This window comes from Trichechus manatus, unplaced genomic scaffold (genome assembly GCF_000243295.1).
Source record: "Trichechus manatus latirostris isolate Lorelei unplaced genomic scaffold, TriManLat1.0 scaffold00172, whole genome shotgun sequence".
NCBI classification, from domain to species: domain Eukaryota; kingdom Metazoa; phylum Chordata; class Mammalia; order Sirenia; family Trichechidae; genus Trichechus; species Trichechus manatus.
In genome coordinates this window covers 2,331,652-2,350,479 of record NW_004444108.1, presented here as the reverse complement: position 1 = coordinate 2,350,479, position 18,828 = coordinate 2,331,652, and the positions used below count along the sequence as shown (strand labels likewise).

The following is an 18,828-nucleotide window of genomic DNA, read 5'->3' as shown; positions in this document are numbered from 1 at the left end:
GTGCCCTTCTGTATCTTTGCTGAGTTTCTTTCTAGATGTTCTGTCCTTTACTGAGAGTGGTGTGTTAAAGTCTCCTACTGTTATTGTAAAACTGTCAATTTCTCTTTTCAGTGTTGTTAGAGTTTGTTTTATGTATTTGGGAGCCCTGTCATTGGGTGCGTAGATGTTTATTATGGTTATATCTTCATGATGGATCATCCCCTTAATCATGATATAGTGCACTTCTTTGTTTTTTATGGTGGATTCGGTTTTAAAGTCTGTTTTATCTGAGATTAGTATTGCCACTCCTGCTCCTTTTCGGTAGCAGTTTGCTTTATATATTTTTTTCCATACTTTGATTTTTAAAAAATTCACTTATTTGTTTCTAAGATGTGTCTCTTGTAGACAGCATATTGATGGGCCCTGTTTTTTTATCCATTCTGTCACTCTTTGTCTCTTTATGGGTGCCTTAGGGCATTTAAATTCAGTGTACTAAATAGACAATAGATAAGTGGTAACTTTGGTGAAGGGTAAGACAGACGGTACACAGTACTTGGGAAGCCAGCACAACCTGTACAAGGAAAAGTTATGGAAGCTCCATAGACACATCCAAACTCCCTGAGGGACTGAACTGCTGGGCGGAGGGCTGTGGGGACCATGGTCTCGGGGGACATCTAGCTCAATTGGCATAACAAAGTTTATAAAGAAAATGTTCTGCATTCAACCTTGGTGAGTAGCATCTGGGGTCTTAAAAGCCTGTTAGCAGCCATCTAAGATACTTCAGTGGTCTCACACCTTCGGCAGCAAGGGAGAATGAAGAAAACAAGATACAAGGAAAAGATTAGTCCAAAGGACTAATGGACCACAACTACCACAGCCTCCATCAGACTGAGTCCAGTACAACTAGATGGTTCCTGGCTACCACTGCTGTCTGCTCTGACCAGGATCACAACAGAGGTCCCGGACAGAGCTGGAGAAAAATGTAGAAGAAAATTCTAACTCACAAAAAAAGACCAGACTTACTGCCTGACAGAGACTGGAGAAACCCTGAGAGTATGACACCCTTTTAGCTCAGTAAAGAAGTCACTCCCGAGGTTCACCATTCAGCCAAAGATTAGACAGCCCCATAAAACAAAATGAGACTAATGGGACACTACAGTCCAGGGACAAGGACTAGAAGGCAGGAGGGAACAGGAAAGCTGGTAATAGGGAACTCAGGTTTGAGAAGGGACAGTGTTGACATGTCATGGGGTTGTTAACCATTGTCATAAAACAATATATTTACTGTTTAATTAGAAACTGTTTGCTCTGTAAATCTTCATCCAAAGTACAATAAAAAAAATTAGAAACAAAGAATAAAAATTCCTTACCATAAAGTAAATAAATAAATTCAGTGTAATTATTGATAGGTGTGAGTTTATTGCTGTCATTTTGTAGTGCTTTTTTTTTGTGGTGCTGACGTTTTCTTTGTTCCTCTTCCTCTCCTGTGCTGAATTCCTTGTGTTTGTGGATTTTTTTCCATTTATTTTGTTTTTGTTTGTTTTGTTTTTACTAAGACTTTATATTTTTCTTCTTTATTTTGATTAATAGTTTGTTAACTTTCTTTGTGGTTACCTTGAAATTTACCCATATCTTCCTAGGTTTGAACCAGTTTATTATTAGTTGGTATCACCTTGCCTTCCTCTCCATTAGAGGGTTCTATACCAATACCTTTTATTCTCTCTTTTATTGTTCTGACATTGTTGTCATTTGCAGATTAACCTCTCTGGTTTCCTGTTGTAATTGTTTTGGTTTTGGATAGTCCTTGAGAGTTCATTTCCTAGGTTGGTATCTAGCTGGTATGATTCTGCTCCCTAGATTCAGTCTGTGGTCTGATGTTGTTTGTTCTCAGATGGAAGGACTCCTTTTAATAATTCTTGTAAGTTTGGTTTGGTTTTTACATAGTCCCTTAATTTCTGTTTATCAGGAAATATCCTAATTTCACCATCATATTTGAACTAGAGTTTTGTAGGATATATTATTCTTGGCTGGCAATTTTTTTTCTTTCAGGGTTTTATATATGTCATCCTATTACCTTCTTGCCTGCATAGTTTCTGCCAAGTAATCCAAGCTGAGCCTTATTGTTTCTCCTCTGTATGTGACTTTTTGTTTTTCTCGAGCTACTCTCAGGATTCTTTGTTTGTCTTTGGTTTTAGTAAGTGTGATTATGATATGCCTTGGTGATTTTTCTTTTGGAGTCTATCCTATATGGGGTTTGTTGAGCTTCTTGGATAGTCAGCTTTTCGTCTTTCATGATGTTGGGGGAAGTTTTCTGTCGGCAGTTCTTCAATGATCCTGTCTGTGTTTTCTGTTTTCTCTCCCTGTTCTGGAACTCTGATCACTCCAAGATTTTTGCTTTTGATTGTATCCCACATAATTCTCAGGGTTTCTTCATTTTTCTTTGTTCTTTTTTTTCTGATTTTTCCTCAAACAGAGTTGTATCCAAGTGTTTGTGTTCAATTTCTCTGATCCTGTTCTTCCATGTGTTCAATTTCTCTGATCCTGTTCTTCCATGGTTTCAAACCTGCTCCTCAGCCCTTCTATGACACTGTCCATTTCTGAAATCTTGATGTTTATCTTTTGGATTTCTAATTGTTGTTTTTGTATGATTTCTAGTTGTGAATTTATTTTAGCATTTTGTTGCTGTATTATTTTCTTGAGTTCTTCCATTTTTTTGGTCTGTATTTTCCATGAATGTGTCTATTTTTTCCTAATTTTTGTCTGGTTTTTGCTTCAACTCTTGATTAACTCTGAATATTAGAGATTTGAATTCCCTATCAGGTAGTTCTAGTGTTTTTCCTTCTACTGTAAAGTCATCTGCTGTTTTATTTTGGACACCTACTGGAACCATCCTGTCCTGTTTTTTTAATATGTTTTGATAATGTCTGCGGTCTTTGGGACATTCAGTAGTTGTAGTCCTCATTTATTGATTGTAGATTTGTTTGTTTCTTCCTGCTTTTTTTCTTTTAGTTGGTTATGTCTGAGCAGGCGGGTTGTGTGTTCTTTGTTGTTTGCTTGTCTGTGGGCATGACACTTTTCATCTCTTTCTCCAATGGGCAGGGTTAGTCGCTCAGGTATGATACAGTAGGGCAGGTCCAGCTGAAGGGGAGTTGCTTGGATGTGTTGTTTGTGGCACGTACTAGGGCCGACAGGGCAGGCCAGGAATCATTGCAGGGCAGGTTCCATTAGGCTGTGCCTGTGCTGCTTGGGAGTGTGATGTTCAGCATATAGTACAGGTAGGCAGGAGTGAGGGAGAAGATTGTGATGTGTGGAGCTAAGACAGGCATGGGAAAGAGGAGAGAGAGGAGAGAGGAATAGGAGCCAAAAACATAGAAACAAACAATAAAGAGTGCTAAGGGGGGTTGCCATTGAAGTGTAGAGGTGAGACTAAGAAACTGAGAAAAACAAAAAGGAAAAAAAATAGAAGGGGGTAAAAGATAAAAATGAATAAACAAAAATTAGGAGAAAAAAAAAAAAAAAAGAAAATCCCCCAGGGACCCCACCGATGCATCTGCAAGGACTGGGGAAGTTGCTCCCAGGCTCTTAAGTACAGCCTGTTTAGAAGGGGCAGAGCACTAGGTATTCAGTAGACAGGAAGAGAAATATAAGTATAGAAAGATGAGAAACTAAGAAATAAAGACAAAAAGGGAAAAAAGAGAGAAAAGAAGACAAACACAAAAAACAAAACCAAAAGAAGAAAAGAAATGCCCCCAAGGATCCCACTGCCTAACTGCTCAGACTGAGGGAGTAGCTCCAAAGCCACACAGTACCACCCAGCTAGAAGGGGCTCCCAATCCGAGAAAAGAAAAAGAAAACAAACAAATCAAAACATACAAACAAACAAAAGCCCCGGGGGTCCCATCAGCGTGGTGGCATGGCTGGGAAGCAGTTGCACAGTTGAATGGCATTTTACAGTGTTTCAGGAAGAAGCAAAGATGGCATATGGAGCCAGGTATTTGAAAGAAAGGAGGGGGATGTGGTGAGAGGTATGGAAGAAACTGAAGGAAGTGGAAAAAAGCAACACCAGCAGCCAACAAATGGCACTCAGGGAGCCTGCCAATGTGGGCAGGTAGAATCCAACTGGCACAGAGGTGAATCTCATGCTTCCTGGCGAAGAGACTGTGGCTGCAGGAAGCAGAGGAGGCTGAGTGAGGGTGAAGAAGGGCATGGGGTAGGAAAGCTTATATTGCTGGTTACTGGTTGTTCTGTCTCCTGGTGGGAGCTGCATGAAGCTGCTTTCCTGTTCTCCCTGTTTTTTGATCTCCTGCAGGAGTGCAAGATGGCAAATCCATGCTACGTTAGCTGATAGGGGACCTCTGCATGTATCTCTCCTCGCTCTCTGTTCTTGGTCAGTTTCTTATTCCATTCAGTGCTTGGCTGAGTTTTTTATCTCTTCATTTGATGCTTAGGGTGTCAGGATTGACATTTGTCTCTGTTTGACTTAGTTTTTTGGATCTTTGCTGTGGAGGGACAGCATGGGGCTTCTGTCTATAGTGCCATGTTGCCCAGAAGTCCTCCGTTCACTGTTCTTGACAACCAATATCTATAAAATATAAAATTCTAATCCCTGGTGGTGCAGTGGTTAAGAGCTTGGCTGCTAACCAAAAAAAGTCAGCAGTTGGAATCCATAAGATGTTCCTTGGAAGCCCTATGGGGCAGTTCTACTCTGTCCTATAGGGTTGTTACAGGGTTGCTATGAGTTGGAATCTACTAGACTGCGCCAGGTTTGGTTGTTTTTTTTTTTAATCTTAAGTCTAAAAGTGTTGAAATTTATTTACTCCTGTAATAAGAACTGATTGCTTCTTATTGACAGTAAATTCTTATTCAAGCAATGATTCAGGGATGTAAGAGTCTTCCAGTTTTTGTCTCTGTCATCTTTATCATTTAGCCTTCTGGTGTGCTATACTCATCTGAGTCAAGGTGGCTGAAGGGGAAGGAACATGAAGGAGTGTGCATGGCATATTTTCATAGACCAAGTATAAAAGTAGTGCATATTATTCCCATTCATGTTCCATTATCTGAAACTCGTTCAAATATAACTCCTAGATTGAGGGAAAATGGGGTCCATTTCTATGTCTACGAAGAAGCAAAACACAGTTGGTGAATTGTCTTCCTTACAAATGGAAAAGTATTTCCAAGCTACAGAAACGTCATGTGTACAGACACGAAAGTGAGGAAACATGATTTTAGCTTGGCTAAAGAATAGGATAGAGCCCTCGTAGAGCAGTAGTGAAGTGTTTGGCTGGTAACCAAAATGTCAGCTGTTGAAATCCACCAGTCACTTCTTGGAAACCCTACGAGTCAGTTCTACTCTGTCCTATAGGGTTGTTGTGAAGTGGGAACCGACTCCATGGCAATGGGTTTGGGTTTTTTTGTTTGTTTTTTGGCAAAGCATAGGATGCATGAAGGAGAGAGGTAACAGGAGAGGTTGGTCATGAAGCATCGTTTCCCTTAGGCTGAGAGTTCTCTCTGACTGTTAGATATTGAAAGATATTAAGGAGAATACTTAGGAAGCTCTAGCGATAGATTTTATGTGCTTGTGTGACATTTTGTTGGATTTTACCACTAGACATTGTTTATGTAAATCTAAACCTCTATAGTTAAGTCAATACAGAGACAGTAATGCTCAAGAAGAGACTAAAGCTCACCAAGAGAAGCCTGTCATATCACAGATACCCAGCTTGTATGTATTAATTGGTTTTAGTTTTGTCTTTGTTTACTTCTGCACTTTTTTTTTAAAGGATGTTGTTGTTCTTTGAACTTACTGAGCACATTCTGACTTTCTGCTGATTTCTCAGATATTTACCTATATCTGGAAAGACAAAACATTAGCATTAGATTCAGGAATAAATCTAAAGTAATACCATGTGAACACATATTCTGGTTTCAATGAAATGGCCATGATTATTGGCGTTCTATAATTTCTTCAGATTGCTTGTTAATTATGCTAGCTTCAACAAATTGATGCAAAGGAAGATCCCAAGCTCTTTAATTATATTCAACCTGCTGTTATCACCGTAAAAACACTATGTTCCTTTTTTTTTTTTTTTTGGGTGAACATTGCTGTTTAATAAAGAAGTACTCTTCATCCATTATGTTCCAAGGTAATTGCAGCTGAAAATGCAATTTCAGGAAACAGTGATAATAAGACCACACGGCCTAAGATTCCCTAGATGTGTGTGTGTGTGTGTGTGTGTGTGTGTGTGTGTGTTTTCTTTTCTGCGTTCTTGGACTGGATAAAATAAGAAAGAGGAGTGACCTTCTGTCATCTACTCTAACTTTTTCAAATGGCACCTTAGTATTTTATTGCCTCATTGAACTTATGGCCACTCCGTAAATGAGGCATTGTTCTGCTACTGTCATCCAAAACTGAGCCTGAAGCTAAGATACCCCCCACCTCCCCTTGCAACTTCTGAGGTTAACCTCACAACCTGTTCAGAAGATACAGAAATGAGAATTATTTTCCTTATTGGTTAATTTTTGTTTATTGAATTACCCAGCTTCATGATGATTGTGGGAGGTGACCAGTAAACATTGTAACAGGGACCATCTGGGCTCTGTTATCTTAGCACAGAGTCCTAATAAAGTCACATAACTGCTCTGGACCCTAACAGAACCAGTGAGCATTTTTTTTTTATTTTTTGTGCCGTAGACACAAACTGGGTCCTACATCCAAAACAACCGCTTCACCAGTATACACCAATGACTGTTAAAAGGACAGAGTGAGACAATATGAATTAGTCAGTCAAAATTCATCATCCCTGAAGAAAGACACAAAAATCCTTAAAGACAGGTCCTGTTGATTTGGACTTATGTCATCAACGATCTATTTGAAGAACTTGATGAATGGAGCACCCACACTTAACTCGGCTCAGAATGTACCAGAAGATTATATTGGTCCAAGTCTTGAAAGATTACCCTACTTCTGATTTTAACTGCAAGATGAAGTTTAGAAAGGCTGTTCCTATTTCCCAGGTTTTAAGCTAGTGTCATCAAAACATGGCATGTCCATAGTAACCAGTTTAGGAACAGAGGTTCCAGGACACAGACTCTCTGTCACCTCAAATTTGGGCTAAAGGTAGGATAGGGTGTTACGTTGGGTTAGGACTAGACTGTTTCTAATAGGGTGTTAAGGATTAAAGTCTACTGTGGGATCTGTCCGTAAGGAAGTAGGGTTTAGGTGATAGTTGTGCTGTTGACACAGATGAAACAAATATCACATGTTCTTCTCCAGTCTCAACTTTCTGGGTACAAGCCAGATAACCAAGTCTACACTCCTCAAGTTCAGAATATAGAGGATAGCATCTTGTATGACTGTACTTACTAGAAGTCTATTAATATGATGTTCTATTTATTTAATGAACTCAAACAATGCTAAGTTTATCATTACATACAGAATTACCCAATAGATTTGCTGTTTAGATCCTGGGTAAATCATCTGTTCCACAGTTATATTTAAAAAATTAACCTTTGAATTTTAATCACATGTAGATTGAATATCACTCAATTGCAAGGAAAGAATGGCTTTATGTTGCCAATAATGTAAACTTTGTATGTAGATTATATCATTGTACTGATTTCTTACTGTTTTAACTTTCAGGGGTGAGAATTTAATGAAACAAAGTGTATTTGTTTAACTCTTCAAATAAGCAAGTGTGATCTAAAAGTGATCTGTTTTTCTTGCTCTTGTTATTTTGTATTTCAGGAATCATCCCAGTTATCTGGACTCCCTGGGTATGTTAAAATAGTAGAAGTTGGACCAAGGGATGGATTACAGAATGAAAAGGTATTTTGATGATAATTTTACATATTTATTTCAGATTATGTCTAAATATTAATATTTCTTAAGCTTTACTTACGTGGATTTCATACGCTCCATTATTATGTGTGCTCTCAGTTGCAGCTTAAACTTATAAATCATCAAATAGGATTTGCTTTCAGTTGGGAAGTAATTTTTTGTTGTGCTTCAGTAGACCTTACAGAATTTACTTATCAAATCACTTTTTATGTTTTCATAGATTATAGTTCCTACAGATATAAAAATTGAATTTATCAATAAACTTTCCCAAACTGGCTTGTCTGTAATAGAAGTGACCAGCTTTGTGTCCTCCAGATGGGTACCACAGGTATGTAAATGTATAATTCCTTAATTATATCCTCAATTCAACTCTGAGAAGAATTACGTAGTAAACAATATGATACATGTTATGACATTAAATTGATATAATTGATTATTTGCCATGCTTATTTTCTTATAAAATATTAGCCCATGTACTGAAATCTGGATTAAAGAAAAACCTTTTGATGGAATATTTTAAATCAAGTCCTAAAAAGTTGTTTGGAACTCCATACTAAACTATGTGAGTATATTTTCCAGTGTTATGAGCAGAAGCTAAGCCTCTTAAATAGTAATTTAGAAGCATGTCCTCCATTTACCATTTTAATGACATTATGAATGATCCGAATGTTTCCAGGTGTTTTAGAATTTTCATCTATTAGATGGAAGTGATCAAGGCCTGATAACTTCCCGATGGAATCCCATATTAGTGAGAAATGTGGATATGCACCCTCTTTATTTTGCACATTTTAGCAGTTATATTTGCAATAGAGTCATGTATGTGAGATATGTGTATATATTGTGTATGTATATATATATATATTCATTAAAGACAAGGCAAAAAGGGTAATTTAGACTCCCAGGTTTATCCAGAGTTGGCAGGCAGGTGGCAGCACTCATCACTTCTGAGACTTGACTCTGGTCTTTGAAACATGATTAATACTTAGCTGCCAATAAAATCCTCTCCCTTCCCAATCCAAAACTTGTTCTCAGTCCTCAGGCCCCTCCATCTCTCCCCATCACTTAACTCCATTGATTGCTCTTCCACTCTTGTCCCTTGGTTTCCATTATTCTCTACTTTCCTGGTTTAGTTACTTCCCCAACTGCTTTTTTCTGTTATCTCTGCTATTTCTGTCTTTCTCCTACCACTAAGTTTAAGGCTCCACCAAAGTTCTGCCTTCAGTACTTTTCTTTGCCTATACTATTTTCTTTGGCAGTCCTTCCAACATCAGCAGTCACCTCCAGGAGGATGACAGGTCTTTATGTCTAGTTCTTCCATCTCTGTAAGCTTCAGCTGGATGTGCCATCAGCAACTGAAACTCATTGGATCCAAAATTAAACCTGTTATTGTCCATCCTACTTTATGCTAGTAGCTCAACTATTTCCATTGAAATTTTGGACTTCAAATCCTCAAAAGGTTATCTTCTGTTTAATCATTTATTGACTAATAAAAATTCTTCTTTCTCAGTGCAGTTTTTACTTGTCTCTTCATTTCAACTCCCAGTGATACATTAATAACCCAGACACTTGTGGTGTAAAGCCTCAAATCAAGGCCCAATATTGTGTGCTTTATCTGGTGAAGCCAGGAGGGACTTCAGTGGTCTAACCTCAAGTTTTCCTCCCCACTGTGCTCCCACGGACAAGGTTCCCTATACAAACAACTCTCCTTTTCAGGGATACCAGGCACAGTTCCTGCTTATTTCTGAGTAGTAGGTTTCAGTTCCCTGCCAGCCCACAAAATTATTCAAACATCAATCACATCATCTTGAGGGAACTGATGGCACTTCACCCTCTTCATACTACAAAGTGTGCTGCAAGCCTGCCTCCCACAGCCCCTGGTTTTTCTGTCTGTTCTTGAGTGCAGCCCCAGTGTGGCCTTGTATGGCATGACCTGTCTTCCCCAGGCTGTGAGTATATGTGACTAATAAACTGCCGTTGATCTCATCTCTCCTGTGTCAGGTGTCATGTGTTTGTCCATCTCCATAACCCTAGAGAGAAAGTCCCTCCCTTACCAATGGGGTGACCAGGAGGCAATTAAAACAATCCTCATTGCCTAATTGTTGTTGCAGGACTTTAAATGATATTCTTAAGCACAGTTTTTCCCTTCCTTAGAAATTTTACCTATTGCATCTAACATAATCTTCAGAAATATCAACCTTCTCAAACTTACATTGCAGGTTTTTGAGAGGTTCCCTTCTCTTCATTGAAAAAAATCTGGACACTTTGGCCTGGCATCCGAGGCCCTCTGTACAGCTTTAGTTCTATTACCAGTCTTTGCTTTGTTGAAGCTCCAATGAAACCAAACTGCTTGTTGTTCCTTATTTACGTATCCTGACTCTTCCATAGCACTTTATCTGTACTTGCTTATGTGCATCTCAATTTCTGCATTTGTCTGAAGTTACAACATTATGATGTAAAAAGGCTTAAAACGTTAAAGTTTTCATTGCAAGGCATTAGAAGCCAAAGAAGGCACAGGAGGACTCACAGTAGTAGTAATACATCACTTTTCAGAGTAGGTGTTCAAATAGCAGGGTTCCTTTTATTTATTCTCAAGACAAACTGTAATTTTTCTTCATCCCAGTCATCACTGTTTATTATTGTATATATTTTTGTAAATATTTTCCGATTATATATTTCCTATGTTGTAGGTGTTATTTTTATGAAGGTAGAGACTGTGTTTTCTTGTTCATCACTGTATCCCCAGTGCTTTGTACATACTAAGTACTCAGTAAATACTTGTGAAATGAGAAATGGATCAATCAGCCTGACAGAACATACAATACATACTACTTTCAATCCACTGATATGGATAAGAGACTCTTAACTTTTGTTCTTGTATTTAGTCCTGTGTAATGAAGGCCCTGGTGGTGTAGTGGTTAAGTGCTCAGCTGCTAGCCAGAAGGTCAGCTCTTCGAACCCACTAGCTGCTCAGCAGGAGAAAGATGTGGTAATCTGCTTCTGTGAAGATCACAGCTTGGAAAACCCTATGGGATCGCAATGAGTCGGAATTGACTCTATGGCAGTGGGTTTTAATGGAGACCACAGACACTTTCTGTAGGAAGACATGGATAGCTTGATGAGATTAGACGTATTTGCTTGAGATTGTCATTTTATAAAATGACAGCTACTAGTATTTTACTAGCTGCCATTAATTTTAAGGGAGTGTTAGACCCTTTTATTCCTCTTTAAGTCTTCATGAAGTTATCCCTGTGGGACATGGGAAATTGATTGATTGACTCATCAGACTGATCGAGGATCAGTATGATCTAAGATCAGTGATCTAGGATGTGCCCAGTGACATTTAAAGGATGAGACTAAAATCCTTTCCAGAAGGCCAAGCTGCTTCTTGCACAGCTAGCTAAGAGAAAAGATGAACACAACAAAAGGGAAAGAATTCACTCTGTGAGCATTAATAGGAAAATGCCTCCCGGCCTCAAGTTAAGTGGATACATGTGATGGGACTATAAAATAATATGATTTATTCTCGGCTTGGTCCTGAGTTGAATTCAGAACTTAACCTATTGAGATTTAATGAACTCTTCCTGGACTTAAAACATTACCAAATAAATGACTGAATTCACCCACATACCTCTGGAGGAAGGCTGTGTCGAGGTGGCAGTGTCTCTAGAACTGTGTTCTTGTCCACATTTTTCCTGGGGCTTGAGCAAGTGACTCAACCTCTCTGAATCTTGGAAATCCCAGCAGTGATGCCTGTGGCGTGGGAAGATTATGGGTAAGAACACATGTGAATGGGTCCCTGTGTGTGAATGCCCAGAGTTGGAGCACCTGGCCCTTGACCAGTGTTCAATAATGTTATTGAAATAAATGCTTGACTGACAGGCAGACTGACCTACTGATCCCGGGCTCCGCACAACTTAACTTTCTTCTCTTTGATAAACAATATTTTTCCTAAAGATTAAAGTATGTGTTTAGTTTAAATGTTGGATCGGGCCCAATCTGAGTGAGTAAAAACACTTTGCCCTTTAAATACTAAGGCATTTGTTATATATTTCAGCTTTAATACTAATCTCTGTACATGTATTCCAAAAAAAAAAAAAAATGGTTTAAATACATTAAACATCTGTAAAAGAACAGTGTACCTGAACCAAAGATAATATGAGACTCATCTTCCAACGTTATACCAGTCACTTACTACATATCAGGTGTTTTTCAAAGGGCAATATAGAGAGTATCCTGGTTTTGCAATTTAGTTTTCCATAATTGCATTGGTGTTTTAGACTTCATCTAGCTTGCCCGAGTAGAGCTGGTTTTCTTTTTAATTGTAGTTAGAGGTTGTCTCATCATGTAACTCTAATGATTTCATTGCTTTTATGCTAACAAAAAAGGCCTTCAGTCAGCAGAACGTTCATAATGTTAATTTCTCTTTGGAAATAATATATCATTCTTTCTGGTTTTAGGAGGAAATGTTATGACGTCAGGTTTGTCTAATTCCATTTGTCATGGAATAATTTAAGTACAACGGTTATATGTATTCTCTGAAGTAATTTCAACTTCTTAAGACAAAGTGTGTGGCTGTAAATTGGTACTCTATTAATTCTCTGCATCTTCTTATATTTTTTTTCTTGAACATAGGTCATGGGAATAGTCCTCTGGTTTATGTTTAGATTGCTGCTTGTTCACTTATGTCTTTTTTTAGCATTTTAAAGCTTTTTTATAGTTTCCCTCCTACTGTTTTGTTTGGCAGAAGCTTTCTAACTAAAACAGCTAAAAGAAAAGTTCCACAGTAGCAGGGTGCCATATAAAACAGGATCCCATACCTATAATCTAAATGGCTAGAAATGATAAAATACCTGCCATTAAAAAATAGATGTTTTTTACAACTTATCTGGAAAAAGATTTCCTTACAATGACATGTAATGTAAGAACATTTGGAATGAGTCCAGGTGGTCCTCCACTTAGATGAAAGGAACAACAATAACAGCAGAAGGAAAACATGTTTATAAAAATAGATAAGCTTATTACAGCTTTGGAATGTGGCTGTTACTACTAAGCCATTTAAATTGCTATAAATATGCTAAAAAGTTTTTTTTTAAATGAACTAAATAGAATTTTATATTCATCTTTAACTTAGCTATTTATTTTAAACACTTTCATTAATATGAGTGATTAAAATGAATGTTATTTATTTAAAAATAAGAATTCATTGAGCATGCATAATAAAAAAACAAACAAACCCATTGCTGTTGAGTCGATTCTGACTCATAGTGACCCTATAGCATAATACTACATGCTTATATATGTCATATGTAAAGTTCCCATTATACATATTTGCTCTCTGTTTAATTAATTTTTAACCATTGGAATGGGTGAGTCATATGTCTTGACATATAAAAGTAGAAAGAAATGTACATAAGAGACTGCAACAATTATTTACAAGTCAAACTAACACTTAAAAATATAGCCTAAGCCCAGTGTTAGAAAGTTGGGATGTTTGAACTTTCCCCTACCATTTGTTTAATGTGAAATACAATTAGTTTTTAATTGATAATGAAAACACTTTTATTGAATTGAAGTTTAAAATTTATGTTGATAAGATACAGGAGACTGTAGCTTCTGCCACAGAGTACCACCCTGGCTTCTCTTATGTCTACTCTTTGTGAGGGGGATGGGTGTGTGGGGAAGAGTTAGGGAAAGGGATGATTTAGTCGACATGTTGGCAGTGTGTGTGTGTATGTGAGAGAAAGAGAGTGAGAGATCCAGAGAGAAAACCCCCAAATTGTTTTGTTTAAGAGCCTAAGTTACCTGGCTGGGAAACCTAAAACTCTCGAGGGTATTTTAGGTTGAGGCTCATCCATCCATTATTCCCAAGGTGAGTTGGCATCTGCCATTGCCTCAAAGAGAATTCAGGTGTAATTTATTAAGGCTGCAAGTCCCATTTCATGGTGTTACAAGAGTTCCTGTACGCAGGTAAGTGGAAAGGGAAGCAAGATTTAACACAAATTGTTTCCAAATGCGACTGACTTGGGATGCTCAGTTCTATGCTTAGTGCTCTATTTTCTACTGCACTCTAGGATGCTGGCATGGGGATTATAGACACATTGCTAACAGACTCAGGGGTCTTGTCCCTTAATCACTGGCCTCTTTGGTACACTTAGGCCTTCTACATACTTATTCTATATTAGAGGTGGATTCTGTTAAACTGTCTCAGTCAACCTCAGGAACTAGCCATTTCAGATCATCCAGAATATTCATTGGTGAAGTTCCTATTTTCGTTTTTTTCGCCCCTGAATCAGTGGCGCAGTGGTTAAGAGCTTGGCTGCTAACCAAAATGTTGACAGTTCGAATCCACCAGTCACGTCCTTGGAAACTCTATGGGGCAGTTCTACTTTGTCCTATACAGTGGCTATGAGTCAGAATCGACTCAATGGCAGTGGATTTGGTTATTTAGGTTCTGAATTGGTAGTACAGGAGCAACTCTAGTCCCGCTTTCTTGTGAAAAGACTTGTATTTAAAAAGTTTAAGGATATATTTACTTTAACAGCAGCTTCTTAAATGTGCTAGACTTGTTTTATTTTTCAACTTATTTGAAAATGTTGATTTTCTTCAATGTCTAATAATAGTTGCCATTTGTTCAATATTTGGTCTCAGAGAAGAAATAGAGACACTACTTTCTTCAGTGAATGCCCTGAGATGGTAATTGAAAGTTAAATTGGGTAAAGTTATGATATAAGAGCTATATCACATTGATAAAATATGTTATCACTGCAAGAAAATAGAAAACAAGCATACAGTTATTTTCTCCCTCATATGATGACATGAGCCATACACCCTTCAGCATTTAATGACATGAACTATACACTCTTCAGATTGTGTCAATAGATCAATGTTTCTCATTGACTATCTACCTTATGCCAAATAATTTATCATATTTTTTTGTGTGTTTGTGTGAATTTGTGTGCATGTATGTATTCACATATGGGCAGCTGCCCCATATCCCTAAAAGCTAGTAAAATTGATGCTAGTTCTTCTGATTATCTATAAAACAAAATAATCCCCAAAATTTAGTGGTTTAAAACAGCAGCAACGATTGTTTTCTCTTGTAGTTTCTGTGAATCAAGAATTCATTAATATCTCAGTTGGGCATGTCTGGCTCAAGTTGTCTCCAGAAGTAGCAGTCAGATGATGGCCAGAGATAGAACAGCAGAGGATGGTGGCTACTGCAGCTGGGGGCTGGCAGGGCATCTCTCTCCTTTCATGTGATCCCAAAGCCTCTTCATGTAGTCTCTCTAAGTGGACTACTTGGGCTTCCTCATAGCGTATTAGACATCTACCACGGTGAGTGTTCTAAGAGAGGGAACCAGGCGAAGGTGGTATAACCTTCATGACCAAGTCTTATAAGTTTTATAGCATTACTTTGCCATCCTATATAAGTTGAGGCAGTTACAAAGGCCCACCCAGTTTCAAGGGAAGGAGCGTGGCATTCTGGACGAGCAAGTGGAAGGTGAAGTATTATTGGGGCTGTTTTTATAATTTGTCACATGTGTGTTTTTAAAACCAATCTGCTAAGTAACCTTGTTATGTGCTTTATCTTACTAATATTTAAAGAATAAATGCAGTTGATAGAGAAGCAAGTTATGCTTATTTTGAACTCCCAAACGAGGGATATCATTGCTGATGTCACATGGATCTTGGCTGAAAGTAGAGAATACCAAAAAGATGTTTACTTGTGTTTTGTTGACTATGCAAAGGCGTTCAACTGTGTGGATCATAACAAATTATAGATAACATTGCAAAGAATGGGAATTTCAGAACATTTCATTGTGCTCTTGTGGAACGTGTACATAGACAAAGAGGGAGTTGTTAGAATAGAACAAGGAGATACTGTGTGTTTTAAAATCAGGGAAGGTGTGTGTCAGGATTATATCCTTTCACCATACTTACTCAGTCTGTATTCTGAGGATATAGTCTGAGAAGCTGGACTACACGAAAAAGAAAAGTAGCATCAGGATTGGGGGAAGACTCATTAACCACCTGCCATATGCGGATGATACAACCTTGCTTGCTGAAAGTGAAAAGGACTTGAAGCATTTACTGATGAAGATCAAAAACTACAGCCTTCGGTATGGATTATACCTCAACATAAAGAAAACAAAAATTCTCACAACTGGACCAATAAGCAACATCATGATAAACGGAGAAAAGATTGAAGTTGTAAAGGATTTCATTTTACTTGGATCCACAATCAATGCCTGTTTTAGTTATCTAGTGCTCCTATAACAGAAATACCGCATGTGGATGGCTTTAACAAAGAGAAATTTATTTTCTCACAGTCCAGTAGGCTAGAAGTCTAAATTCAGGGCGCCACCTCCAGGGGAAGGCTTTCTCTCTCTGTCAACTCTGGAGGAAGGTCTTTGTCATCAATCTTTCCATGATCTATGAGCTTCTCTGTGCAGGAAACTTGGGTCCAAAGAACGTGCTCTGCTCCCAATGCTGCCTTCTTGGTGGTATGAGGTCCCCAACTCTCTGCTCGCCTCCCTTTCCTTTTATCTCTTGTAAGATAAAAGGTGATGCAGGCCACACCCCAGGGAGACTCCCTTTACATTGGATCAGGGATGAGACCTGAGTAAGGGTGTTACATCCCACCCTAATCCTTTTTAACATCATCTAATCTTGCCTCATTAACCACAGGCAGAGATTAGGATTTACAACACATAGGAAAATTGCATCAATCACAAAATGGAGGACAACCACACAATACTGGGAATCATGGCCTGACCAAGATGACACATATTTTGGGGGGACATAATTCAATCCATGACAGTACCAATGGAAGCAAGAGTTAAGAAATCAAACAACAGATTGCATTGGGCAAATCTGCTGCAGAAGACCTCTGTAGTAAAGTGTTAAAAAGCAGAGATGTCACTTTGAGGACTAAGGTGCGCTTGACCCAAGCCATGGTATTTTCAATCACCTCATATGCATGGGAAAGCTGGACAAAGAATAAGGAAGAACAAGAAGAATTGATGGCTTTGAATTATGGTGTTGGTGAAGAACATTGAATATACCATGGACTGCCAGAAGAATGAACAAATCTATCTTGGAAGAAGTACAGCCAGAATGCTCCTTAGAAGCCGAGGACGGCAAGATTTCGTCTCATGTACTTTGGAAATATTATCGGGAGGGGCCAGTACCTGGAGAAGGACATCATGCTTGGTAAAGTAGAGGGTCAGCAAAAAAGAGGAAGACTCTCAATGTGATGGATTGACACAGTGGCTACAACAATGGGCTCAAACAGCAATGATTGTGAGAATGGTGCAAGACCAGCCAGTATTTTATTTTGTTGTACATAGGGTCACTATGAGTCACAACTGACCTGACGACGCCTAACAACAACATATATATATATGTTATATATATAAAAAAAACAAAAAACCGGTGCCGTCGAGTTGGTTCAGACTCATAGTGACCCTATAGGACAGAGTAGAACTGCCCCACAGGGTTTCCAAGGAGCAACTGGTGGATCTGAACTGCTGACCTTTTGGTTAGCAGCCATGCTTTTAACCACTGGGCAACCAGGGCTCTGAATATATGTATGTATATATATACCAATAGACACTGCCATAGCTAGCAATATTTACCTTATTCCCAATCCTCCCCTTTTAACTTTTTTCTTTCCTGAAATTATTTTCAGGATGAATATATTTGAGGGAGAGGTGAGTTGCCTAGAGTGTTACCATATTTGTATACAAGTAACGCATACCTTCTGCTTTTGTTTGCCTACCATGCCCTCCCCTGCCAGGTATTTTTGTAAGTACAACTAGGCCAGTTTCTTTTCACATGTTGCTGTAGAAAGAAATTAGCATAGCGCTTGCTAATAGAAGATGAGAGGGAGAAAGCAGTATCCACAGTCCCCTCCACATCTTTCTCAGCCTCACCACTGCTTAAGCAGAAATGAGATGCTGGTGAAGCCGATTCTAGGCATTTACCTTCATAATCCTGTCCCACTACCCTATGGGCCTTGGGGCGCTTCCACTAAGTCTTGACCTTGCCAGATTTCAGGCCCCTCCAACTTGCTTTTCATAACCACTTCTACTCTGGAGCAGAACCATTTTTTTCTATATACCTATTTCCAAGCATGTAGACCGAATTAGAAAGGAGGCCACAGGATGGGGGAGTGGGTGGTCGTGGTGTGTCACTCTCCTGCCTGAAGTGGGGTAGAAAAGAACAAGAAAGAGCCAGAAAGTAAAGGGGAAAAGTTAAAAGTTTGCAGTTTCCTTCCATGCCCTCTAAATTCCTGTCCAGTCCATCTGAGAATGGTGAGCAGGCACTGCTTCAGGAATCACTACCTTTTCTGTAAAATATCTTATTTCCATGAATTCCTGAAGCTATACCTTCCATGTCAGGACCTGCCAGCAAAGTTCCAACTTCTGGACTGACACTTTTCCAGAGAGTCCATTGTATCCCATTCGACATGTCTGGAATGTACACATGGTCCAGTTCAATGTATTATTTAATGTCTGTTTTCTTTTGAAAGAATAAATTACTCTTTGTAGAACATATGTCAATTGTACTCCAGAAATGAAAAGTCGCGATTAGATTTTTCTTCACATTTTTGTTAGCATTATTTTAACTTGCTGTACCAAAATGTTTCTCTAAACTTGCAGTTAAAATTCTCTCCTTTTAAATGAAAATAATCACGAGTATTTTGAATAGTATACTATACCTGGCAGTGAAGCTGATTTATATTTTATACAAGTGTTGTGTATATAATAGTGGGTATTACCTACTATATCTTTACAGATAACGATGATTTAAATTCCTACATTCCTCTGACCAATTGGAGTGAGGAGGGCTTTATCATTTTTCATGTTTTTAAGCAGTCATTAACCCCAAATGCAATATTTTAAAGTTATTCTACTGTATAATTATTGTATAATTACATCATTACTACTGGTATCACATAGGAAAAGCAAATTGCCTAAAGCATATTCACAAAATTTTAAAATATCCTT

At 38.3% G+C, this 18,828-nt stretch overlaps 1 protein-coding gene across 3 annotated transcripts in view; it reads left to right on the top strand.

Moving 5' to 3' along the window:
• HMGCLL1 (3-hydroxy-3-methylglutaryl-CoA lyase like 1) overlaps positions 1-18,828 on the top strand; it is a 191,927-nt gene that overhangs the window by 63,976 nt on the left and 109,123 nt on the right. For all 3 annotated transcript variants that reach the window (XM_012558535.1, XM_012558534.1, XM_004386822.1), the window contains exons 2-3: positions 7,724-7,804; positions 8,037-8,144. In XM_012558535.1, coding sequence (XP_012413989.1) covers positions 7,724-7,804; positions 8,037-8,144 — 189 coding nt within the window. The remainder of the gene's footprint in view (positions 1-7,723; positions 7,805-8,036; positions 8,145-18,828) is intronic.